Source organism: Berghia stephanieae, chromosome 1 (genome assembly GCF_034508935.2).
Source record: "Berghia stephanieae isolate SIO BIC M18660-M18661 chromosome 1, UCSD_Bste_1.3, whole genome shotgun sequence".
NCBI lineage: Eukaryota > Metazoa > Mollusca > Gastropoda > Nudibranchia > Aeolidiidae > Berghia > Berghia stephanieae.
In genome coordinates, this window is record NC_088360.1 from 92,739,534 (window position 1) to 92,767,033 (window position 27,500).

General features: G+C 37.6%; 3 protein-coding genes across 3 annotated transcripts in view; all 3 read left to right on the plus strand.

Moving 5' to 3' along the window:
- The first annotated feature begins 1,157 nt into the window (after nucleotides 1–1,157).
- LOC144962385 (putative protein phosphatase CG10417) lies at nucleotides 1,158–4,843 on the plus strand. The gene is made up of 3 exons (XM_078895272.1): nucleotides 1,158–1,307; nucleotides 1,898–1,991; nucleotides 3,836–4,843. The coding sequence occupies exons 1-3, from the start codon at nucleotides 1,225–1,227 to the stop codon at nucleotides 4,118–4,120; spliced, it is 462 nt and encodes a 153-aa protein (XP_078751398.1). The 5' UTR covers nucleotides 1,158–1,224; the 3' UTR covers nucleotides 4,121–4,843.
- A 5,141-nt stretch (nucleotides 4,844–9,984) lies between these two features.
- Nucleotides 9,985–13,028, plus strand: LOC144959227 (uncharacterized). Its single transcript, XM_078891798.1, has 5 exons — nucleotides 9,985–10,087; nucleotides 10,629–10,884; nucleotides 11,286–11,729; nucleotides 12,356–12,605; nucleotides 12,825–13,028. Exons 1-5 carry the CDS (start codon nucleotides 9,985–9,987, stop codon nucleotides 13,026–13,028), a joined length of 1,257 nt encoding a protein of 418 aa, XP_078747924.1.
- Nucleotides 13,029–19,108: 6,080 nt separating this feature from the next.
- The window catches only part of LOC144962386 (very long chain fatty acid elongase 4-like), a 33,346-nt gene continuing 24,954 nt past the window's right edge, over nucleotides 19,109–27,500 (plus strand). The window contains exon 1 of the mRNA XM_078895273.1: nucleotides 19,109–19,272. The gene's annotated coding sequence lies outside the window, so the exon portion shown is untranslated. The remainder of the gene's footprint in view (nucleotides 19,273–27,500) is intronic.

Below are 27,500 nucleotides of genomic sequence, written 5' to 3' on the forward strand. Positions count from 1 at the left end.
ATCACTCTCTTCATTTTGTCTCCTATTCACTATAGCTATCGTCGGTCTGTCCATTAACTCTTTTCTGTTAGTCTCCCCCCGCCTCTCATTCCATCTCCCTAACCGCTCATCCTCTCTCTATCTGCCTCCTCCCTGTTCCAACAATCCCTTTAATTCCATAGTCAATCTTTTCATTTTATCTCGTCCTCCCGTCCTGGTAACCATCTATATCTATCTGTCTATCCACTAGCTCTTTATTTTATTCATCCCCACATTCCATCCTCCCATCTCCAGTCAACACTCGTTCAGCGAATCATTCGAGGCAAGCGGCACGATCATGCTCACGCCCACAACACCACAATCTCCTCGACTCTGACGAGCTCAATACAGTTATCGGGCGAATCTAACAAGTTAAATTATTCATTTGACAAAATATCTCATAAAATTAAGTTTATAATGAAGCAAGATTTTGAATTTCTTGCAACATCAACTCTAACAACAATCATGCAGCGTAAGCGGCCATTTTGCATAACTTATGACCATGTGATCCCGAGGACCAATGAGAGAGGAGGATTCAAGGGGTTTTCCGTTGGTAACTATGAATGGCCTACTTCTGTATACATAATTGGAATTTGACTACACTCTTTCGGAGTTATAATTTGACCACAAGATGGGGTCAATGGGCTAAAAATAGCATTGCGAAGGCAGGAATGGAATTCCCCTTTGAGAAAAAGTTATAGGATACCAGATTGGCATCCTTTTGCTAAGCTTAAAGAGTCGTCAACGGAGGTCAAAATGATCCCTCTTTCAATGGGTGAAAACAGGGTATACTCTCTTTAAAAATTAAATTTATATACTTTAAGACCGTTTTTAATGAAAAAGGTACGATTTTATGATAGAAAAATACCTTTAAAAGTCAAAAATTGAAAAAACTCATTTTGACTATTTTAGTCACTTTTCAAATATAATGGCCGTTTTCTCAGTTCAGCTAGATGTACCTTCCGGACTGAACCGTCGCGCGACATCACATATATGCTTGTTTTTGTTTTTTTATATTGATTGTTGCTAAGTTCTACCAAACATTTTGCTGTTCATTCTTTGTTTAGTTAAATTTAGAACAGTCACTTATCATTTTAACCAAGTTAGACTCATAATCTTTCCTCATTTGAATTCAATTGTCTTTTATTTTACCACACAGGGGACCATGTATACAAAAGAAACAAAGATCTTCCTTCAAAGGAGCAGATGATCTCAGCCTTACCAGATATTAAAACTATAGATTTAGACAGTAGTGACGAATTCTTTGTCATTGCTTGTGATGGCATTTGGTAAGTTGATTTAAAGACAGCCTATTCCATCCAAATGGCTTTTCTTTAGCATCATGTGAATATTTTTTTTTAATTTGAATTATTTCCGATTGCTATTCTCCATAAACATTTGCTTATAATTGTTTTTAAACTGTTTACTTTTTGAAAATCTGATCATTGATTTATGTACAATTTCAACACATAGGATGAGAGATAAATCAATTTAGACACTAGTAAAAAATGTTGGATAAAGACAAAGATAAAGGCTCTGCACTAGGGTGGCCTTTAATAACACAAGGAAATTTGTCCAAAATGTAGACTCAAACCTTAGATTTGATATTTCTCTGTACCACAGCAACACAAAACCGACGTAATTAATCCTTGACATCTATTTAGGTTTTCTATATTTTTTCATTCATCCAGTTGCAAAACTTGGAAATTATTGAAGATAGAATTGAATGCAATGAGTTTACTTCAGATCAATGAAATATGCTTGCTCTTGTGGACACGCAAATGGAAAGTTAAAATAGTCGAAAACCATTGAACCATTTTTAAAAAGGCTAAATTTTGTCAGATTTGTTCTAATCAATAAATTCCTCTTTCTTCCTCAGGAACTTCATGTCCAGTCAAGAAGTGATAGATTATGTTAGAGAAAGATTGTCTGATCCTGAAAAAAGAAAAAAGCCTTCCCTTATTAACGAAGAGGTGATTATGTTCAAATATTTTTTTTCAATCAGTTGATTTCTCAAAGTAGCATGCAATGGACTATAAGGTATAAGGTATGACATTACAAGATAAAATGATTATCAAATTTGCGTAACCTCTGATAGATAAATGTAGCCTGTATTACAAAATCATATATATTGCGCAGGCAAATTAACATTTAAAAGCATTAATAAAATTAGGGAGATGGATATTTGCTTGTTAGTGGTTTCAAGTATTGTGTAGTACTTCAGCAGTTACCTTAAGAGTGATGAGAATAAACAGCAGGCCTGCGAACAAGCAACAACAGCAGAATGTTTTTTGTATTTTTGAGCCAAAAGTCCCGAATTTTTTCCTTATTATTCTCTGTTATCTTTCCATTCCTTCCTGATAAAATCTTTACATGGAATACAGTTTCCTCTAATTTCACCCATTCAACTGACAAGAATTAAATTAATTCAGGGTCCCCACAAAGGCGGGAATTCTTGAAAAGTCGAGAATTTTATTTAGGAGAAAAATTCTTTATGGAGTTCCAACATTATTGCTCTCACTGATTGAATGTCTCTTTAGCACTTATTCTCATTTGTATATACACACACACACACATATCCCCCACTCAGATGTGATAAAATATTAGCAGCTTCTTGGTGCCTTTGTTTGAAGGGTGTGTACGTTGCAAGGAACCCATCATCTTGTTGCTTCATATTTCACTCTATTGTGAGCCTTCAATGCGTCCACAGCTCTCAGATTACTCTTCACTTCATTATCATTATCACCAAGAAATTTAATTCTAGTACTACCACTAACTGTGAAGTTCTATCTACCTCATTCGTTTAAAAAAAAAAATATTCATGTTATTGTTTCTTTTCTCATTTTTTTTTTTAAATACTGAAATCCATTCTATAACTATATTTTATAATAAATTTATTGCTGGTAAATAAATATACAATAATTAAATTAAATCAACCACAACGAAAATGGATAAAAGAAAAAACAAATAGAATACAAAAACAAAAAAACAAACAAAATTGAAACAAAACCGACACCCAACTGATGCGTGGTGCTCACCGTAAGATAAGGGAGACAACTTAATATGTATCAACTATGATTTTGAGTTAGGACGAGTTTTGCTCCTTGAAAATCCTGATAACTTTTTAAGGTATGCTTAAACCGAAATGAAACACCAGGTCCTTTGAATTTCAGTTTAACCGGTTTTTACTGTAGTTCCTTTGTCAGAGAGAGATACTTTTTCCTTCTAAATCATCTCTCTGTTATGTACTATTATTCTTTTTAGTTTTGATTATATTGTACTAAGTAAACATTTGATTGTGTGCCTCATTGCGGTGCGGAATTGTTGACTTGTGCATGGATGTGACTTTTAGGTAGTGTCAAAGTAGGCACATTGATAAGACTGCTCATAGAATCTTCTGTTCCCGATTTGAACCAGTCCCTTTTGTCTTACTTTTTCTTTGGTACTTTTAATTTCAGATTTACAACTTTTCCCCTAAAATCTCTTTTTTGCTGGTGCTGAAATGACATTAATATGCTGCAAATCCCCCCCCCCCCCCCCCCCCCCCCCCCCTCTCATGCTTGAATGTAAAATATAAGATATTTCATTTCTTCTGCTCAAAATTACTCTCATAATAATATTTGTCTCTGGACATCATGAAACATTAATTTTCAAAATCTCAAGTTTATAAATATCTATTTATAAATATCAGGGAAGTGTGGGATGCCATTTCAAGTCGAGCTCCAAGAGATGGCTCTTGATGAAAGCTGAAAGATGTAATGTCGAGTTAGAGTCTGCACTTTTACAATTCTCATGCTTTTTTACCTTATTTCCCCAGCTTTTTGACCACTGCCTTGCTCCCAATATATTAGGAGATGGAACAGGTTGTGATAACATGACATGCATCATTGTAGTTTTAGATTCAGCAAAGAGCCTTGATTCACTTCAGGAAACACACACAGATAAGGACAAATGTACTGAAGAGCTTACTGATAAAAATTCTGTTTCATGTGAGAAAGAAGAACAGAAAGAATCTCTCAAACGGAAATGTGTCATTGACAATGGTGAAGCAGGCGAGGCCAAAATTTTGAAAGCGAATGAAGACCAAAGTCAAAACGGATGAAGGCAGAGGCTTGAGGGTATGTCAAGGTCAATGGTTAAGATTAACTGCTGCTGCTGCATCACAGGCTTTTGCTATTACCTATTGATATTTTGAAAGAATGAATGTTTCTGTTCAGAGTACAAAGGTATCTTTTGACATTTTCTATTGTAAAAATGAGGCTTGAGGGTGGGGGATGTAACTTGTTATTTTATGGAAAAGAATCCAATTTCATTTAATATTTGCCAACATATTCTCTTTTGATCTTAAATATAAAAAACAATTTGTGTTTGCTAAACTCCCATTCCCCCTGTGTGAAGGAGGGATATCGCAGCAGTCTCTTTTGAATTCAGGGATTGTGCTTTTAAGAATGGCATCGAAAGTCCCTGAATTTCAAGGATCAAAGAGTAAAGGTTATTTTATTATCTAAAGATCAGATATTTATACTTGCATCAAATGTGATGCTTTTTATACACTTGTTATCTTATACTGAGTCACAGATCCATTGTAAAAAGTTTTATATAGAATTCACCATCCAATTTGATGTCTGATCTTTTCAAAAATGAAATAGTTGTAAATGACTGAAACGTGAGGTAAGCTAATATGAAATATATATGACATCCTTGTTTAAGCTTTAAACCTTTCCTGCAGGAAAGGGAAGCTTCATGTGTTGAAAGTTCTTGTAGTTTAATGTTTGACGAAGAAAGAAAAAAAAAGATAAATTGATGAATAAAAATTGAAATTGTTGTCATTGAGTTGCTTTAATGGATTCAATCATTACCCCTCCCCCACCGTTGACAACGTTGATCTGTGATGTTAACTCTTTATGATCCTGATAACCATTCCATGCTCAAGGAACGGCAGCTATTATCCATTGGTCAGCACTGACCAACAGGTGCTAGCGCCCATTTGTCTAGACATGGACCATATATTACATGAGCCTATGTAGATTTGACTTAGAGACATTTGATCTTTATATTATTTTTTCTCCTTTGTAATTATCCGCTGACTTGCTGTGTCTTCTATCTGCTCTGGTTTTATCCTGGCCCTGTTCTGATTCCTTGGCTAAGAAGGAAACAGTCAAATTCATAATTATAGGTTTTGGAGATGATATTTTTGCCATGTAAATCATCTCTCTGTTCCGTAAGTAGTCCATGGGAGCGATTAGGCCCATGGAGCTGGAGTGTATTCCGGTTTTTATATTGTGAAATGGACTATAGCAATTGCTCGCTACCCTTTGGATAGGATGCTAGTCTATCTCAAAGTACCTTCCACCACATCTAACAGAACCAGCTACCCAATTACTGCTGGGTTGACAAGGGAGAGGTTGGGAAAAAAATCCAGACTTTACCCAGGATCAATCTTGGTTCCTTTGTACGTGAAGCGAGTGCTCTACGTACTGAGCTATTGTTATGGAGTCATATGTGTTTTGTAAGCATTTGAGTGTTTTCCTCTCAGTGAAGTCTTGTGCTTGTGTCTGTATGGGACTTTTAGGTGATCTCAGACTAAACACATTGATAGTTTGCTCTTTGAATCAACATCTACAGTACAGTGCATCTCGCGTACAACATCCTGGGCTACAATGGGAAATTTAAAAAGCATGGCTATAACGGGGAAATATATCTTGGGACACGGCTACAATGGGGGTGTGAGTTGCAAGTTTAGTACCCAGTTGAGAAAAACTACTCACTCAAGAAGAAAAGAGGAAGGCACACACAACTTATAGTAACGGTGATGAGGTGGTAGTGGCCGAATTGCAGTTAATGTGCGTACTGTTGTCATCCCTCTGTGTACTTTTTGTATCCACGACAACGCAATATGTAAAAGGCCAGTTCATCTTCCATAGCGAAGGTTTCATCCCCACTTATTTCCACCTCCACTAGTTCGGGATTCAATCCTCACTGGTGTCCACCTCTCACAATCCCAGGTTCACCCCCCACCACTTAGATTTGGGGTTACTCTCCACTCCCACAATCCCAGGTTCACCCCCGACTGGTGTCCACCTCCAATAGTCACTGGTTCAATCCCCACCGGTGCCCACCTCCCGTAGTCTCTGGTTCACTCCCCACTGGTGCCCACCTCACATACTAATTTATTCACTCCCTACTGGTACCCACCTCCCATAGTGTCCAGTTCAATCCCCACTGGTGCCCACCTCCAATAGTCTCTGGTTCACTCCCCAATGGTGCCCACCTCCCATAGTCCCTGTTTCAATCACCACTGGTGCCAATTTCCCATAGTCTCTGGTTCAATCCCCACTGGTGTCCTGCTCCCAGTCTCTAGTTCACTCCGTACTAGTTCCCATCTCACATAGTTCTGGGTTCACTCCCCATTCGTACCCACCTCACATAGTCTCCAGTTCAATCCCCTGTGGTGCCCACCTTCCATAGTATCCAGTTCAATCCCCACTGGTGCCCTGCTCTTATAGTCTCTGGTTCAATCCCCACTGTTGTCCACCTCCCATGGTGCCCACCTCACATACTAATTTATTCACTCCCTACTGGTACCCACCTCCCATAGTGTCCAGTTCAATCCCCACTGGTGCCCACCTCCAATAGTCTCTGGTTCACTCCCCAATGGTGCCCACCTCCCATAGTCCCTGTTTCAATCACCACTGGTGCCAATTTCCCATAGTCTCTGGTTCAATCCCCACTGGTGTCCTGCTCCCAGTCTCTAGTTCACTCCGTACTAGTTCCCATCTCACATAGTTCTGGGTTCACTCCCCATTCGTACCCACCTCACATAGTCTCCAGTTCAATCCCCTGTGGTGCCCACCTTCCATAGTATCCAGTTCAATCCCCACTGGTGCCCTGCTCTTATAGTCTCTGGTTCAATCCCCACTGTTGTCCACCTCCCATGGTGTCTGGTTACACCACACTGATATCCACCTCACATAGTTCTAGGGTCACTCCCCACACTAGTACCAACCTCCCATGGTCTCCCTGCTCCTATTGTTTCTCCCCCGCCCCCTCCCCACTGGTGCCCACCTCCTGTAGTCTCCAGTTCAATCCCCTGCACCTATAGTCTCTGGTGTCCACCTTCCCCGTTACCAGGTTCACTCCCCACTGGTATCCACCTCTCATAGCCCTGGATTCACTCACTCTCCACTGGTATCCGCCTCTGAGTCTCAGGTTCGCTCCCCACTGATGTTCATCTTCCATAGTCGAAGGTTTAATCCCCACTTATTTCCACCTCCACTAGTTCGGGGTTCAATCCCCACTAGTGTCCACCTTTCACAATTCCAGGTTCACTCCCCACTTGGGCCACACCACTTAGATTTGGAGTTACTCTCCACTCCCACAATCCCAGGTTCACCCACCTCCAATAGTCACTGGTTCAATCCCCACCGGTGCCCACCTCCCATTGTCTCTGGTTCACTCCTCACTGGTGCCCGCCTCACATACTACTTTGTTCACTCACCACTGGTACCCACCTCCCATAGTGTCCAGTTCAATCCCCACTGGTACCCACCTCCAATAGTCTGGTTCACTCCCCAATGGTGCCCACCTCCTATGGTCCTGGTTCAATCACCACTGGTGCCAATTTCTCATAGTCTCTGGTTTACTCCCCACTGGTGCCCACCTCTCATAGTCTCTGGATCACTCACCATGTAGCCCACCTCCTAGAGTATCTGGTTCAATGCCCACTTGTGCCCACCTCATATAGTCTCTGGTCCACTCCCCACTGGTGCCGACCTCACATAGTTCTTGGTTCACTCCTCACTGGTACCCACCTCCCATAGTATCTAGTTCAATCCCCAGTTTTGCCCACGTCCTATAATCTCTGGTTCAATTCCCACTGGTACCCACCTCCCATAGTCTCCGGTTCACTTCCCACTTAGTGGATTTCGGTGGATGTCTGTAGATTTCGGTGGATTTCTGTATTCAGCTGTACCCGGTAAATCTATATATTTTTTTACTATCTCATTTTCTACCTTTTTACCTGTGGTGATATGACCTAAAAGAAAGTGCCATTAAATCCTTAAAAGCAAGGAGGCAATCGGACAGTTTTGTTTTAGTTGGGGGTTTTTTCTTTCTTTTTTTTTTTTTGTGTGTTTTTGTTGTTGTTGTTTTATTGTTGTTGTTTTTTGTTTGATTTCCTGTAATTCTTATCAATTGTCTTTTTTTGCGGGGATCTCATCCTGATGTTTGTTAAAGACTTTGTTGGTTTTTATGCTCCATACTGGGTTTGCTGTTTGGTTCTTATTTATTTTTTTCCCCTGGAAGAATCTCCTTTCTTGTATTTTTTTAGTCACCAATTACCAGTACTACCAGTGATTTTTTACACAGAAATTGTGGGTAAAAATTCCCTTTACGGTTGTTTAATGTTATCCTCCCTGGGATGAATTGGTTCACACCCTTCATTTGTTCTTTCCATAAGGATGTCATCGTGGTTTTTCGCGGCCGCAATGGCAAATTTGCGGCCGCAAAATTCGCACTTTTCCGCAATTTACCGCAAATTTTACAAATTTCATGAAAAATCTAAATTTTTCACCATTATTTAACCCGAGTGGTTTTTTTAAAGTGGCGAATTTCCGAAAGTCAGCATCGTCCCTTTCTTTCATTTTCTCATAGCTCCTGGTCTGTTTAAACTGCTACTGGAAGCTGCCCAGTCTGGTTTTTAAACTGCCATACTACTAACAACAAGGGAGCGTTCACATATTACGTCATCAAAAATTTGCCCTTTTAGACCCCCCCCCCTCCCCCAAGTCATCACTTGTCATCATTGACCTGACCCCCCCCCCCCCCCCCCAACAGATGATGACGTCATCTAATTTAATAAAAACTAAAAGATAACTTTAATTTCACAATATTTATTATTCGTTTTTCAAACCATAAACATTGATTATCAACGTTTGATAAAACACATTCAGACATTTTATTAATTTCAGAAACTGTTGATAATTTATGTTTTACGATACAATGGGGACATAAAATTTAAATTTGCAAAGATAAAATCTAACAAACATTATTTAAATTAGGCTACTTGGTGCAGGTGCTATTTAAAAAAATTCAGAAAGTGTAATTTAAAATAGTATAGGAGGCAAATTATTTTATAGCATATTAGTCTTTTAGTGGAATGAATTTCTGTTTCAATTTCCAAACATAAAATTAATTGATTCAAAAATGTTTCTGCCTTGGACCTCTGGCAATGTACTATAAATAGTATCATCAATTTCATCTTCATCGTCATCATTTTCTCCCATTTGCTGTTCTTCATGTATGCCGCATTTTCGTGAATGGTCTTTCATTGCTGTGATCGAGGAGTGATACAATGAACATTTAGGGCAAGTTCGCCTTTTGAGAAGTGATACCCCTTTCCCATTTTGTTTCTTGAGAGATGGGCAATACTCATCATAGCAATTTATCTTTAGCTGTTTTGAAAGGAACAAACTTTGAAATAGGCTTAATTTGCCTATGTTTTGATGACATCATCTTGGGTCTGACCCCCCCCCCCTCCCCATGTCAACACATGTCAACATTTGGTAGACCCCCCCTCCCCCCCTAGCTGATGACGTAATATGTGAACGCTCCCCAACAGACGTTACATTGCAATTAAAAGGAGTTTTTCTACTTTCACTTTCACCTTAGTGACGAGTGACGCTATTATTGTTATCTTCAATTGGTTTCGCTACCGGCGTTCTTTTCTCTTACATCTACTTGTTGATTACAAACTCGCTATGGACAAGTTCCTTGGTTTAGACATGAAGAAGGCAAAATGTGCTCGCCATGTCACTGCACACCAGCGACACTCAGAATACAGCCAGTGGACCACGTCAGTGGTTCAAAGCTATTCTGCACACCATGCAACAAGGTTATTGACCACTTACGAAAGTCTTCTGTGGATAGCCACCGCAATTCCGAGGACCATAAAACAAAAAAGAAAGAATGAAGAGGTCACATGCCACTGACGTGGATGAGAGTGAAGCGGTGAAGAAGCAGAGGACATTGGATTCTGTTTTGAAGAAACCGTCTACAGTTTCAACGCAAGGTGAGTGGTGCACCCTTTCCCTCTAAATGAGTACTTAGTTTTGGGTGGATATTGCTCTATAAATCTATACAATTACAACTATATAAAAGATGAGGGTATTATTATTACTATTATTATTATTATGATGATGATGATGATGATTATTATTATTATTATTATTATTATTATTATCATTGTTGTTCTTTTTATTATTACTTTGTGGTATAGTGAAAAGACACTCGCTTTAGGATCGGAAGGACCTGGGTTCGAGCCTCGCTCAGTGCATAGTTGAGTCCTTGGAGAAGGCTCTTTACTCACATTCTCTCATGAAATGGAGGTGTAAAATGAGTACCTGGCCGTTAACAGCGTTGTCTCTGTCCGAAAAAAATTGTAATATCCCCTAACAGGCTTCATGTCCCATCCTACCTGTTAAATGTTGCTGTTGGCCACGGACCCCTTGTAAAGTGCTTTGAGCACGTTTAGTGGATATTGCGCCATATAAAGCTTATTTTTTTTAAGCTATTCATATTAACAAACTATTTTTTAAATTTCTTTCTTTCAGCAAGAAATGATATCTGCAATGAAGTTGTTTCAATGTTTGCTGCAGCAAACATTCCCTTATCGAAGGTTGACCACCCAGCAGTCAGAAACTTCTTGCAGACAAGAGTTGAAAACGGTGGTGCCATTCCACAAGCTCATCAGCTGCAGGAATGCTACTTAAAGAGGGAGTTCACCAACAAAAAAGAAGTGGTGTATAAGAAAGTTATAAACAAGCCTGTGGCCATCATCTGTGATGAAATGTCTGATGATGTTGGAAGGTGGGTTTTGTTTTTTGTTTTTGACTGACAATGTTTGTAGAAACTAAAGCGAAAGAGTAATTTATATATAGGAGTAGGAGGCAGGTGAATACACACACACACACACACTCACGCACAATCATATATATATATATATATATATATATATATATATTATATATATATATATATGTGTGTGTGTGTGTGTGTGGTATATATATATATATATATATATATATATATATATATATATATATATATATATATGGGCGTACTACACAACACAACATACACAGTGATCAGTTCGAATCCTTAGTTTGAATTCTATAATTAAATGCTGAGAGCAATTATGATATCACTTTTGCATCCTTCCCTATATGTTATTTTGTGTTTTCTCTTATTTGTATCGCCTATCTTTTCAGGTTTGTCCTCAATGTCTTAGCTGCACCACTGGAACCCTTGAGCGCTGATGTGGACAAAGTCCAAAGTTACCTCTTGGACACAAGATTTTTGTCTGTCACAAACCACACAACCGTTGCGACGGCCATAATTGAATGCTTAGTCTCCACTGGCATCAAGTTTACTGACGTCGTCACCGTAAACACAGACAATGCAGCATACATGAGGAAGGCTTTCAATGATGTATTGAAAGGGCTCATGCCAAATGCTACGCATATCACATGCATGGCTCATATCATGAGCCTAGTGGGTGATGCCTTCAGAAAGCCCTTCAATCGCACCAACAAATTCGTCAAAGCTGCAAATGCGATATTTTGGAACGCCAATGCCAGAAAGGCAAGATATCTGCGATTCCTGACACCACTCGTCAAATCTCCAAAGATGCCTCCAAACCCAATCGCTACACGGTGAGATTTTGAGAATTTTCCTTTCTTGGTCATGATTCATCTGGGTCTTTAAAAAAACTTTTTTCACCTAAAGGTGACACATTGTTAATATTGGATATTGACAAATAGGAGGGTCAGTCATTCTTATTACCTAATTTGATATGTTAGTAAACATATTTAGTAGTATCATGTTACAGTTATAGTAATCTGCTCCCTTTTTTTTGTTGAAAAGATGAGCTTTAATTAAGTATCTGACTGGGAAAGTGCTTGCTATGGCTTAATAGAATTGATTATTCCATTATGTTATCTTTTTAGATTGTCATCATTTTTTTATTTCAAAGTTAGTTTGCTTTAACCATTGATATAAGAAAATGCACTAGAATTTTTAAAAATAAATATTGGAAGCTATCTTGCACAATTATTTCGGGGTAAAGTAAGAGGGTCATAGTCAACCATTAAAGTCAATGCCTAACATTAGTCCTCACTAGGTCAAGTCATATGATGATGGTAAATTCAACAGACTATACTATAAGGCCAAAAACTGATAGATTAAGTAGGTATAATGTTATCTTCTTTTCAAATAAAAATTCAATTTAACAAATGAATTAAAAATGCATCATTTCTTTTACTTCCTTTTCAAAATCCAGATGGAATTGTTGGTTTGAAGCGGTCTCATACCATGAGAAAAATTTGCAGCACTTTGCCACATTCATTGTGAAGGAAATGGAGCACTGTGGGCGCACGGCTCCAGAGTCGTTAGTCTACTTGAATGATATCCTCTGCTCGGTGTCGGAGCGCCAGTTAATTCAAGCAGAGATGAGCTTTATAATCCAGCAGTCTCAGTCCATCGTTGTAGCTACTGATGTATTCCAAAGCCAACGTCCAATCGCCATGACAGTAAATATTCATTTTCTCCTCCTACCTTTAAATCTTATTTTATAAGATTAAGAGCAGGTATCATTATTAATGAAACGATTCCATCTTTGTTGAAACTCTGCCTTTGGACACAACATTATAGTTGAATGTCTTTGACTAGAGCAAGAAAAGAATTACAAAACAAAAATACTTTCTTATGTTTTTTAATCCTTGCCTTATTCTTATTTCTATTTTCACCAGGCGTGGTCAAAGCTCATGGAAATTAAGGACCAGTTTTCATCTTGCCATGTGACCCTACAAGATGTAGAAAGACACTGTCCGCATGACCTGGACCAACATCTCAAGCTTCAGCTCCAGGATAGTTTTTGTCAAGCTTTCTCTTTGGCCAATGAAAAGCTTGAGAAATATTCATCGACGGAAGGCCAACCAGGATGGAATTATTGAAGGAGATACCTTTCTTCAATCCTTGCAATTTAGTGTTCATTGCTGACTCTGATATTGATTCTTTGACCATTCCTGGTATTCATGAAGTACCTCGTGTAGAAGTACTTCGATATAAAGAGTCTCTTGGTCCAAGAGCAGTGTCGGCATCTGGAGGCATTCCACTTGATCTGACTGTTTTTTGGAACAGTGTTAGCTCAGATGTTCCCCATCTTGCTACGCTGGCAAAGAGATACATATACACCTGCCTTAATTCTGCTGATGCTGAGAGGTCCTTCTCCATTTATAATCTTGTATTTTCAGACAGGAGAAGGCGGCTCAACGAAGCAAACTTAAAGGCTTTGGTGTTCCTTTATTATAACAGTTTTATTTCCTATGAATATCTTGTTTAATTAAATTTTGATACCTCTCTTTGCAGGTTTTTCGTACTTTTGTTTTGATATAAGATTAAGATTGATGTTTTAAATCATTTTTCATTCTGATCTGCACCTGAGTGACTTTTGTGTGCATCTTCAGATCATTGTAGTATTTGGGGTCCCCGGGAACGAAAAAAAGTTATCCGATTAGTTAACAAAATTTGCAAAATATGGCAATTTTTACGGCAAAATGTGGCAAATTTTTCTATTTTTTGTGGCAAAATTGTCATTTTTTTGTGGCAAAATTTGGCAAAATTTGGGATTTCAAATGGCAATTTTCCGCGATGCCAGATAAGGATTTATGTCCTTGTTCTGGAATAAGTGTACCTTTATTGTGATGGTTTTTTTTCCATCTCTCCGTCATGTACTCTTATATAGATTTTAATCCAGAACATAATTATTTTGTAAACAATTGTGTTCCTTCTGGTGGGATCTTGTTCTTGTGTCTGGATCTGAAACTAAGCACGTTTATAATTTGCTCTTGGAACCTATCTCAGTTCTCTATTTGAGCAAGTCTTACCTTTTCTTGGGTGGGTTTGGTTGTAAATATATAATTTGTTTGACTATCTCATCTTCTGGCACTGAAATTACTTTAAAGTGTCGCAAGTAAAGCACCCAAAAAGGAACAAATGATAACATTTTTACATACACCAGTTGGCTGACCTAATGACAAGATCCCTGCGATAGACAAGTTGGCTTTCTGTATAACATATCTTACTTTTTAAAGATATGAGACATTTTGTATTGAAATGCAAATGATTGCAGTTGAATCTGGTAACTGGAATGCGGTTTGATTAAAAAAGACGCTTAATTTGTAATGATTTATCCGTCGCATAATGTTTTCTATACAATTTCTACTGGTTACTTTGAACTCTGGCTGGTGAATTCAAACGCTTTCAAAACTGCTTTAATGAAACTTTTATTTCGAATTTTAAAAATCGAAAAGAATTTATGCCACGATGCGGATCAAGAATGGAATTGTTCCGTGTTATTTTGACAAAGTTGATTGAATCATGATCATAATGTCAATGAGTCCAACACTTATGATAATGCCTACCATACAAATACAACACGAGGAAATAAAGCATCAAAATACATACAACCATTTGCAAAAACAAACACATGAATTCAGTTGTTTTTTTTTTCCATTGCGAATGGTTTGCGTTACCTGAAACATTCAACAGAGCACTAAACACGATTCAGATAGCCGTCACATAATATGTTTAATGAATTTTGCCATACAGGGCCTTTTTCAAAAATTATGACTTGACCATATTAAAATCATAGGTCGGATCTTGCGACCCATTCAGACGTCTCACATTTGACTGTCTTCTGCCTTGGGGAACAATATGATAAATAAGGTCAATGATGACGTTACAGATAATGAGATTTGTTTACTTTTGACTAGGCAGCAGCAGCGTTAGTTTATTTTCTATTTTAAAGTGATGCAATCAATGTATGAATGAAAATGGATGCCCCCCCCCCCCCCCCAAACAAACAAAACAAAGAGACTACTTGCGCTCCGTCTTCGTTTTACAGTGATGAGCGAAATTGGTAAGGTATTATTGAACATGTCTCACGAGCCTTTAAATTCATTGAATACCTGCGAGGTATGAGTGTAGTGCAACCTACCACGATAGACTTTGACGTTTTGATAAATATGTAGTTCCATTATGAAAGCCGTCCCGGATAATTGGAAAGTCCCTTGATTGGAATCATTTATGAGCAACTGAGCTCTTCCAATTGACGATTCCACCATCAGGGATTGGGTGCCCGAATTTCGGCACTGGTCGTAAAGTCGACACTCTTATTAGCCTGCTTTCATACCCGTTTTTCACCTAAATTTATGTTTTCGGGTATAAAGACATTAATGCCATCTTAACCGCCGATAAATTTTCTTTCTGTTTCGCCTACTGTCCGCTTAAAAAAACGGATAGAAAATTTTATTTTTTTCATGCGTAAACTTACGGTTCACGAAATCCGATTCAACACCCGCGATTTTGTAAAATTTTCAGTGATGGCCCTAATTTCGACATTCTTCAAGAAAAGGCGGTGTTTTTTTGAGATTTGGAAACTTCTGATTTAGTAAAAGTAAGTAACCTTTTATTCAAGATACTTTTTTTTCTTCGATCTATTTCATATGTCTTGCATTTCAGTCCCGAATCTAATCAAAAACTGACTAAAACACACTTTCTACACACTACTTAACATAAGTGCACATCTAATAAAGGGGGTTACTTCATTTCAAACATACATTTTCCGATTAAATTTAGCAACATCGGCAGAGGCGGCACTAGATAGGGTGTTCACAGCTATTAGAATTTCTATTTATCAATGCATATCTGTAATTGTGAACCATCGCCTCTATTCGGTGTTGTATCGGAATGAAACAAGTTCCAAAATTGAATTTAAAGGAAAAACCGACGACAGAAAAACAAAACCAGAGGTGTGGCTTGCTGCTTGGATTTCTACATTCATAAAAGCTGATAATATGGATATAACGTGCAAAATGGTTACAATAAGGAGTATTTAAAAAGTTAAGATTTCTGAGATATTTTACATTATTACATTCAAAGCGCCCCGCAGCAAGCATAATTCAAGAATGGCGACCATTTACCGACTCGAATTGGTGAACAGTGGGTTTTCGTGACATGTTATTGTGCAAGCGTTATGAGATCTTTTGCTCAACAAGTGGGCGTTATGTCTTTGTGAAAGGCATTTCACATAACATTCCGTGTCCTGTAGGAGACTGGCATAACAATTCGGAGGATCCCTCTTGTTTTTAACAGCATTGTCTTTGTCCTGAAAAAAAGGTATACGCCCCTAACAGACTGCTTATGTTGTAAGGATTATAAAGCGCTGTGGGTCCGTTTTCAACGATGTGAAGTAATATATATTCTATTATTACATTACATAATCCAAAATTATTTGTTAAGCTACGCCCACTGAATGACACTTTGTTAAAATTATTTTCACCACGGGCAGGAGAATCAACACACCATTACTGTAAACATTTTAAAATTCGAGTTACATTTTATTTTAAAAACGCCGAATTTGGCACTGTGAGAAAAATGTTTGGTCTATCACAATCATATTCAAAATTCGTATTGTCACTTGAAATTTATCAGCCCGCATGCAAAATAATCACATCACATTTCGTACATTGGAATTTGCGATATTCCGTGCGAACGGGACTTGGAACGGACGAAGCATTAATCAATCAGAATAATAATTCTTTTCCTTTCAGTCCGTACCATCCAACTGACTTTTAATATCGTGGCAACGAAAAAGTATTTCAAATATTCCTGATTTCTCATTGTGCTACTTTCTAAGAAAAAGGGTTTAAACTTTGATGCTTCCTCTTATTTGGTTGGCTTTCACCGAGGGGTAACTTCACTTAGTCTTTTAGGCTTTTCAAAATATTGTCACTTTGTTGCGCTCTCTTCTGTGATATAGACGTCTAATGATGCAAGATCTTTATCCGTTGTGGTTTTGTTGTTGTTGTTGTTTTAATGAATAAATTTAACTGCCCTGCTTTGTTTTGAATTTGTTTGATTTCATGGATTTCTGATTTGTGTTCACTAAGATGCTAGACGTCTATATTCTAGTGTAGGTCTAACGAATGCTTTGTAGCATTTTAATCTGTCATAAAAACAAATGCACTAGTCTAATTGAATTGCTCAGTTATTTTTCAAGATTATACTTTGTCCCTTTGATTATCTTTATCCGATTTATTATCATATATAAGGTTGTTATAACCTGAGATACAATCGAGTATTTTGTTTCATGTTATCTGCATTGTGCGGCCTTTGTACCGTGCTGTATGCTTATATGCACTTTCTGGTAACCAGTTAAGTGCTGCACTCTGGAAAAACACATATTTAAGAATTTGGCCAGAAAACTCGTTCTTCACATATCGATCGATTAAATGACCCTTGGTAAAAACTCTTAAACCTGAGACTTCGCGAAGGTTTGTGAGTTTTTGCCAAGACGAGGATCATTTTCAAATCGATCTATATTTGAAGGACGAGTTTTCTGGCCACATTTTTGAATACGTGTTTTTCCGGAGTAAGGTAGTTAACTGGTCAATGCGGCACTGAGCAGGCACTTTGTCCTGTGATGTATTTTGCCAAATAATCAGAGAACATGCTTTTGGTCTTTTTGTTTGTTTGTTTGTTTTATTCATCAGCTTCGGATCAGGGTTTCCATCATACTGTTCCCATCCGAGTTTTTCGTCTTTATTGTCTGAAACTTCTGTGATACCAATGTCACTATGTGGTATGGGTCATTGTCATGAACAATATTTTCCTCGTTTTTTTTTTTTTTCTATTCTTGAAAAATGCAAATATTGCTGCCTTAAGCTAGAAGAAATAAATAAGGATAGTCAAACTGAATGAAAGCTTCAATTTACTTATGAAGACAGATAAGGAGGAAGTTTCGGTTTCCCCTTTGTCAACAAAACACGATGTTTGAAACACTTAAGACGAATGAGAGATGAGATAATTACTTTATTAGAAGGTAAATAAACAAAACAATTATGGTTCCATATTCCAAATTATTCTATTCGGGAATAGTAAGGAAACAATTTGTTTTGTAAAAATACCACACGAATGTATTAACAAACAGAACTCTAAATTAAAATTCCTACGACCTCTGAATATAGACTCGTGAAGAAAATTCTGTCAATATTGATATAAAATTATTTCAACTAATTATGGAAAATGCATGTAAATATTTGCCCCAAACCCAATGTTGTATTTATAGGCAATACATACATTTAACACCAAATTGAATTTGAAATAAAATACAACATAAAAAAGGATTTTTCATACTTTTTGATTAATGAACAACATTAAACAAGCCTGCATGTATGTATGTATGTATGTATGTATGTATGTATGTATGTATGTATGTATGTATGTATGTATGTATGTATGCATGCATGTAGGAATGTAAGTATGAATGGATATGTGGCTCTCTCACTCTCTTCAATTATCCCACATCCCCTTCTCTGCACGTACGATCGCTCTCTCTCTCTCTCTCTCTCTCTCTCTCTCTCTCTCTCTCTCTCTCTCTGATATATATATATATATATATATATATATATATATATATATATATATATATATATATATATATATATATGTATGCATATGGAGGCATTTTTGTATGTTTGTATGCATGTAGGAATGTAAGTATGAATGGATGTGTGGCTCTCTCACTCTCTTCAATCATCCCATATCCCCTTCTCTGCATGATCTCTCTCTCTCTCTCTCTCTCTCTCTCTCTCTTTCTCTCTCTTCTCTCTCTCTCCCCCCCCCCCTCTCTCTCTCTCTCTCTCTCACCCTCTCCATCCCTCTCCCCCCCCCCCCACCCCCCACACCTATTAAAATACCACTGGAGGCACTTTAACTAGAACTGTGCTCTACTTTTATTGCAATTGTTACACGATTTAGGTCTCTTGACTAAACGTGAAATGAGCCAAGTCCAAATCCATGGACCTTTGGCCAACCTACATATATTATCTCAATGAAAACCATTCGAGCAGAACATTCCACAATTCAAGGTTACTCTCATGGATAACGTAGACTACGACTCGGGGTCATAGGACAACCACAGCGAGGAGAGCGAGGGCATTGAAGAAAACCAACCGGCTTATTCAACGATGTCGTTCGAATCGCACCAGGCAGGAAGGATCGCGTAAAACAAATCTGTAGGGTACACATTTCACTCTTCTTATTATTCAACTTAACCTCCGGAGGTGCTGCGTGCATGTGTATCTGCTATCGCCACTTCATTCCTTCCTAGCTTGATCCACGTGTTTTGTCGAGGTATTATTATTATTATTATTATTATTATTATTATTATTATTATTATTTATTATTATTATTATTATTATTATTATATATTATTATCATTATTGCTATTACTGTTATTATTATTATTATTATTATTATTATTATTATTATTATTATTATTATTATTATTATTATTATTATTCTTGCAGTGATAGTGATTTTTGTTGTTGGTGTGAATACTGAGGAAAGAAAATGTGTTATTTACTAAATATTTATTTACACTTTAAAAAAAAAGAATATAAAATGGGTCATTTCAGATTTATTATTATAATGTTGATGATAATAATTAGGGTCTAATCCCTGGATTACGTTTGTTCTTTCCTTATCATTAAACTTGATGACGCAGGTAAGTTTTATTTAGTGTAACAGTGTGACTATGATTTGTTCTTGTTGTTGAAATGTCAATATGCAATCGATAATATGCTTCTACTTCTATTGAAAATCGTGAAATTATTATTAATATTCATAAATTTAACATATCTACATTCTGACTTGGAGTCATTCACTATGTTAGGGCACCGGTAACCAGAAATACAATGACATTAATAAAACTATCTGATAACTCCATTGACCTAAATATTTAAGGTCAATTGAAGATTGAAAAAGAAAAAGATAAAAAAGGGGGAAGCGATATATCCGTGTTGCACTGCACCGGCGGTGGAAATTTGATCGTACGATTTCACCGGTATCACACCATGCCGATGCAACTTTGAATGGATCACACAAGATGTGCAGTTTAAAGCGTTTGTTTCACTATACGGTATGATGTCTCGCCTTGTAACAAGACCAAGCTATATTAGGCATTTTCAGTGGTCGAGTGGGTGACAAAACGCTGACCCCGGCGTCGTGTCCTTAAGTTCAGTCCTTCATCTCTTGACTATAGGCAGTGATGATGACGCTATTGCTGATACAAAAAAGCCGCATAATAGGTGACTTGTCTTGTATGAATTGAATATTTGATTTCATTTGCTCTACTGGAGGAATAAATACAACACTGTGGAAGGCTTTGTGATACCTACAAAAATGGATATAACTTAGCTTCGAAAAAGAGCAAAGTACAAAAAAAATAAAAATTAAAAAAAATAAAAATCCCCTTGTTCAGTCATTAAATAAATAAACAAATAAATAAAATATTAATATACTTCTTATAATCCAACCAGTTTGGTCGGGAAGGAACATTAGTGTGTTAACGATTACGCTCCCAACCTACAATGATCGACGAACGACGCGGAAGAAAACGAAAGATTTTAATGCGCTCAAGAAATGTTAACATTTCCTTTCTGTTTTATCTAATATCATAATATCGTAGCATGTTCTCTAGAGAACCATTGGCAGTGATGCGACTTCATCCAAGCTTGTGTCACATCTATGTGACGTTAAAGAAATCCAATCATATCGTTGTATACGGGTTAGTTTATTGGCATTCGGGTTCAACCTCCGGAAGTTTAAGACCATTGATTTCAAAGAAATAAGCAAACATAGACTCTGTAAATAGAATACGCAAAGTAGCGTTGTGGCTTATTGCTTTTCAAAGATACAGAAATTTCAAGAACGAATTATCATTAATGTGCATTGTTGACAATAAGATGTTTATGATACACATATTGTGCAAAGCAACAACTTGCTTCTTTTCGTAATTATTAAGGCCGCTCTCTTATGTGCGTGATGAATTATAACGCTTTAAAAAGACTACTTTACATACTCGGGCAAGTAACGTAGCCCTTTTTGCTCACTTTATATGTTACACTGCGACTGACGCCTGTGTTATCTCGTCTTTTTATCTTTTTTAATTTTTAGAAATATACATACTAGTTTTCCTTCGAGATGTATGTTAAAAGTGAATTAAAGGAATTTAAAATTTCAAGATCTTATGGATAGTTTCCAAACAAGTCCGCGCATTGCTGTAACAGAAACTATTGTATGCTAGCAAACCCTTGAATAAGGCGTTTATTAATTAACAGTTCCAAATTACTTTGTCGGTAGGACACTATACTTACAACATATTAATTTATAAATTGCCTAATTTTTTGCAGCTTTATCCCAATGACTGCATAATTCAATCCAACTTAAATAATATAATAATTTCGACTAGATTCTATTTTTATTATGAGGGTCACGACGACATAAAACCGCCGTACTATGGAAAAACACGTATTTAGAATTTTGGCCAGAAAACTCGTCCTTCAGTAAATTATATCGATCGATTAAATTGACTCTCATCTCGTAAAAAAAAATCTTCCCTGAAGTTCCAGATTTTAGAGGTTTTGATAAGATGAGGGTCTTTTTAGTCGATTGATATTTGAAGGGCGAGTTTTATGAATGACCAACATTTTTAAAATGTGTTTTTTCAGTGTAAGACACTATAAGCGAATCGAGCGTCTTATCCACTTAAAAAAAATCTGCAGCGGTTGTGTTTTTGCTGTTAACCGGTTGGGTGTATTGTTCGTGTTAAAATCTCTCTCTAACTCTTAAGAATCCAAAATTGAATACCACAGCTCGTGACTCTGTTTTGTTTGGTATTCCAGCACAACACGTCTCTCGTTTTTCCTAGAATTTAGTATGAGTATGAGAGAACAGGTGTCACGTCAGTCATGGTGTAATGAATCTTGCGTTTATTTATGAAATTATTACATTTGTTCGAGCAATGTAAACCATTGAAATTTCCACACTGTGAACAATAACGATTTATCATTATCATTTATCAATAATCATTATCTAAAAAATAAATTTGTGATACTAAAGTTAAAACAAAAATACTAGGCACTCCTCTTTGCTTTGCATTATGCGAAGCTTTTATTAATTTATTTATTTATCCATCTTTTCATTCATTAAAAAAAAGTATTTCTATGCATTTCTATTTATTTATATATTTATCCATCTATTTATTTATTTATTTATTTATTTACTTATCTATGCATTTGTTTATTTATTTCGAATAGTAAGTAGTATACAGAAAGGAAAAAAACAAAACAAAGAAGACGAAAATAGAAATCACCCCTCACCAAAAGACACCAAAAATAAAATAAAGCAAAACAGAACACCCCCTTCCCCTAATCCCTCCCCCCCTCCCCTCGGGGGGGGGGGGGGGGAGGGGAGAGAAGAGAAAAATAAATAAAAAAAGAACAGCTATGAAGGTTAGTTGACATTTTGATGACGACATTTCTCTACCACTAATAACTCACTAAGTAAAGGAAAGTACCTACTTAAGTGTAGTGTGTAGTGTGTACACGCTCGTTTTCATTTTAACCTCAAACAAAATCACTTAGGATTCAAAAAAGAAATCGAACAAATATTTAAAAGTGCAAACATAGACTAGCATCAAATTATGATTCATTTGTCATGGGAAACTCCTTGATGACGTGCAATATTATGATGAAGTGCAATTATATGTAACTCGCGCACTTCTTAAAGGTTAAACAGTCCATGGATACAGGACTCAGGCTTCGTCACCCCACTCAAGGGGTAATTGCTTTAAGGAAGCATTACCGTTTATAATCTATCTATTATTGATTTATCAGCCAAGCCCGACGTGTACTTATTTGCAGGTGTGATAACCCACACTGTTATGGACGTTGCTGTAAAATAAAGACTGAAACAAACGCAAATACTGTGCATGTAGATCCGGACACTTGCAATAACCGTGTTTACCGATGGTTTGGTACTATTTCACACCTGAGTCTAATATGGGGTGGTATTTGCACATTTCCTTATCCCAGGACTCAGCGTCAGAGTTTTCTGTTCTCGTGTTTTATGCAATCAATAACCATAATATTATATTCACCGCTGCTTGACATTTTAAATAATAATATTATAAGGAGGGACCGTGAGGAAAATTAGATAACAAATCTCATAACACAAAAATGTAACAGTAACGATAAGCGATAAGTAGTGCAGTGTCGTCTCACCGAGATTTATAATAAAAGTCGATAATAATCTTTAATCGATTATAATATTATTATCTGGCACCGAATTAGCCACCTCCCCAGCCTCGGCTATTTTTTGTTTGTTTTCCTTTTTCAAATCAATAACAGCGAATTTCAATATAGAGCTTTTGTTGCTTATCTGCAAATAATAGAATTGATTTCGAGATATTGAGGCCCTTGAGGCGAATTTATTATTATTGTTAACACACTGGCAGCACAACACTCCGAGAACTAAGCCGTCAAACGACACAGCACGTCAATGTGGTTTGGTTACTAGAAAACAAACCAAGGCATGGTAGCTATTATTGACAAAGCACCGGGGTGTGGTTCTAGTGGTGGCATACAAGCAAACGTATTTGACATAAGTGCAGGAACAAGGCCTATTTTAACTCAACATTTTCACACAGGCTACAGCAATAAATTCATGTGGCCACTGACTTGACTTGATAATTTCTCTCTGGCATTCAAGAAAGGGTCGCAAGCGCTGTATTTCGCAAAACTGGAAACAAACGAATAAAAATGAATCAAGAGATAATAAACATTCAGAAATAATTAAGATAGTCTTTATCGCGTTGTTCAACTTTGGAATACTGGTTCGTATACCGGAGATATGGAACCTTGATATATATGTACATTGCTCCAAACTTTCTGTTTTGACGCGAAGACTTGAACTTATAACCTTTAGAACTGCACTAATTACGCAACACCCCACTTGACTCAGGTGTGAATGACTACCAGTCTATGGACTATGACATATATTGTAAGATTGCTAGTCTAGGCAGTCAGAGAACTCGGAGCTGGTACAAGAGTACAAAATTAATCCGTAACACGCGACGTACCATTTGAAATGAAAATTTTGTTTTATTTGGCCAGCTGGAGGAATAAACGAATTGTTGCCAAAAGCGTACTGAGTTTTGTAATTCAGTGAAAATGTGCTATATTAAAAAAATTTTCCTCAATCGAGTTACTCGTTCGTAATATCTCCCATCGTTTCTGCGCAAAAAAAAAGTATAATATAGATTTATGGGTAGGATTGAGGTACGTATTATATTAGGCTTAAGGTGATAGTCTTCAGGGAAAGTGAACTGTTCCTGTCTCATTATATAGAAGGAAAGAAGTTGACATCACTCAGGTCTTTGTTATTAGTTTTTGCCATCCATGTTTATGGGTAGTTCTCACTAAACTGTATTATCCAGCCTATCATAAACGTTCAAGGTTACACAATTCAGAAAAGTGAGTGGAGCAGGCACTTATGTTGGTAACAACAAGATATGAAGTGAATAGAAAAGTGCCAGAAGACAATAGAGAATAAAAATTTTTCGCGGCGGTGGTGGGGTTTGAACCTGCGACCTTATTGGTACGACAACTCCGCCTGGCAGGTGAGAGCGTGGCTCTACCGTGTGAGCTATCCACGAACACAAAAATATTCGTTTCAAACTCAAAGTCATTACTAGATCCCTCTCTCACCCACTTCTTGAGACCGCCGATTCGTTCGTACACCACCATCGCGAATAATTTTGACCAGCAGTTAAGCTTAATAGCCAATATTCTCAACACAAACATATAACATAGAAACGATTGAGACATTGAGTATGCTCCGGTGTATGGGGTGAATTTTTAATTCAGAAAAGTGAGTGGAGCAGGCACTTATGTTGGTAACAACAAGATATGAAGTGAATAGAAAAGTGCCAGAAGACAATAGAGAATAAAAATTTTTCGCGGCGGTGGTGGGGTTTGAACCTGCGACCTTATTGGTACGACAACTCCGCCTGGCAGGTGAGAGCGTGGCTCTACCGTGTGAGCTATCCACGAACACAAAAATATTCGTTTCAAACTCAAAGTCATTACTAGATCCCTCTCTCACCCACTTCTTGAGACCGCCGATTCGTTCGTACACCACCATCGCGAATAATTTTGACCAGCAGTTAAGCTTAATAGCCAATATTCTCAACACAAACATATAACATAGAAACGATTGAGACATTGAGTATGCTCCGGTGTATGGGGTGAATTTTTAATTCAGAAAAGTGAGTGGAGCAGGCACTTATGTTGGTAACAACAAGATATGAAGTGAATAGAAAAGTGCCAGAAGACAATAGAGAATAAAAATTTTTCGCGGCGGTGGTGGGGTTTGAACCTGCGACCTTATTGGTACAACAACTCCGCCTGGCAGGTGAGAGCGTGGCTCTACCGTGTGAGCTATCCACGAACACAAAAATATTCGTTTCAAACTCAAAGTCATTACTAGATCCCTCTCTCACCCACTTCTTGAGACCGCCGATTCGTTCGTACACCACCATCGCGAATAATTTTGACCAGCAGTTAAGCTTAATAGCCAATATTCTCAACACAAACATATAACATAGAAACGATTGAGACATTGAGTATGCTCCGGTGTATGGGGTGAATTTTTAATTCAGAAAAGTGAGTGGAGCAGGCACTTATGTTGGTAACAACAAGATATGAAGTGAATAGAAAAGTGCCAGAAGACAATAGAGAATAAAAATTTTTCGCGGCGGTGGTGGGGTTTGAACCTGCGACCTTATTGGTACGACAACTCCGCCTGGCAGGTGAGAGCGTGGCTCTACCGTGTGAGCTATCCACGAACACAAAAATATTCGTTTCAAACTCAAAGTCATTACTAGATCCCTCTCTCACCCACTTCTTGAGACCGCCGATTCGTTCGTACACCACCATCGCGAATAATTTTGACCAGCAGTTAAGCTTAATAGCCAATATTCTCAACACAAACATATAACATAGAAACGATTGAGACATTGAGTATGCTCCGGTGTATGGGGTGAATTTTTAATTCAGAAAAGTGAGTGGAGCAGGCACTTATGTTGGTAACAACAAGATATGAAGTGAATAGAAAAGTGCCAGAAGACAATAGAGAATAAAAATTTTTCGCGGCGGTGGTGGGGTTTGAACCTGCGACCTTATTGGTACGACAACTCCGCCTGGCAGGTGAGAGCGTGGCTCTACCGTGTGAGCTATCCACGAACACAAAAATATTCGTTTCAAACTCAAAGTCATTACTAGATCCCTCTCTCACCCACTTCTTGAGACCGCCGATTCGTTCGTACACCACCATCGCGAATAATTTTGACCAGCAGTTAAGCTTAATAGCCAATATTCTCAACACAAACATATAACATAGAAACGATTGAGACATTGAGTATGCTCCGGTGTATGGGGTGAATTTTTAATTCAGAAAAGTGAGTGGAGCAGGCACTTATGTTGGTAACAACAAGATATGAAGTGAATAGAAAAGTGCCAGAAGACAATAGAGAATAAAAATTTTTCGCGGCGGTGGTGGGGTTTGAACCTGCGACCTTATTGGTACGACAACTCCGCCTGGCAGGTGAGAGCGTGGCTCTACCGTGTAAAAAAAAAATAATTTTATTCTCTATTGTCTTCTGGCACTTTTCTATTCACTTCATATCTTGTTGTTACCAACATAAGTGCCTGCTCCACTCACTTTTCTGAATTAAAAATTCACCCCATACACCGGAGCATACTCAATGTCTCAATCGTTTCTATGTTATATGTTTGTGTTGAGAATATTGGCTATTAAGCTTAACTGCTGGTCAAAATTATTCGCGATGGTGGTGTACGAACGAATCGGCGGTCTCAAGAAGTGGGTGAGAGAGGGATCTAGTAATGACTTTGAGTTTGAAACGAATATTTTTGTGTTCGTGGATAGCTCACACGGTAGAGCCACGCTCTCACCTGCCAGGCGGAGTTGTCGTACCAATAAGGTCGCAGGTTCAAACCCCACCACCGCCGCGAAAAATTTTTATTCTCTATTGTCTTCTGGCACTTTTCTATTCACTTCATATCTTGTTGTTACCAACATAAGTGCCTGCTCCACTCACTTTTCTGAATTAAAAATTCACCTCATACACCGGAGCATACTCAATGTCTCAATCGTTTCTATGTTATATGTTTGTGTTGAGAATATTGGCTATTAAGCTTAACTGCTGGTCAAAATTATTCGCGATGGTGGTGTACGAACGAATCGGCGGTCTCAAGAAGTGGGTGAGAGAGGGATCTAGTAATGACTTTGAGTTTGAAACGAATATTTTTGTGTTCGTGGATAGCTCACACGGTAGAGCCACGCTCTCACCTGCCAGGCGGAGTTGTCGTACCAATAAGGTCGCAGGTTCAAACCCCACCACCGCCGCGAAAAATTTTTATTCTCTATTGTCTTCTGGCACTTTTCTATTCACTTCATATCTTAAGGTTACACAATGTTTTGTGTGTTGGTCCGTTTCA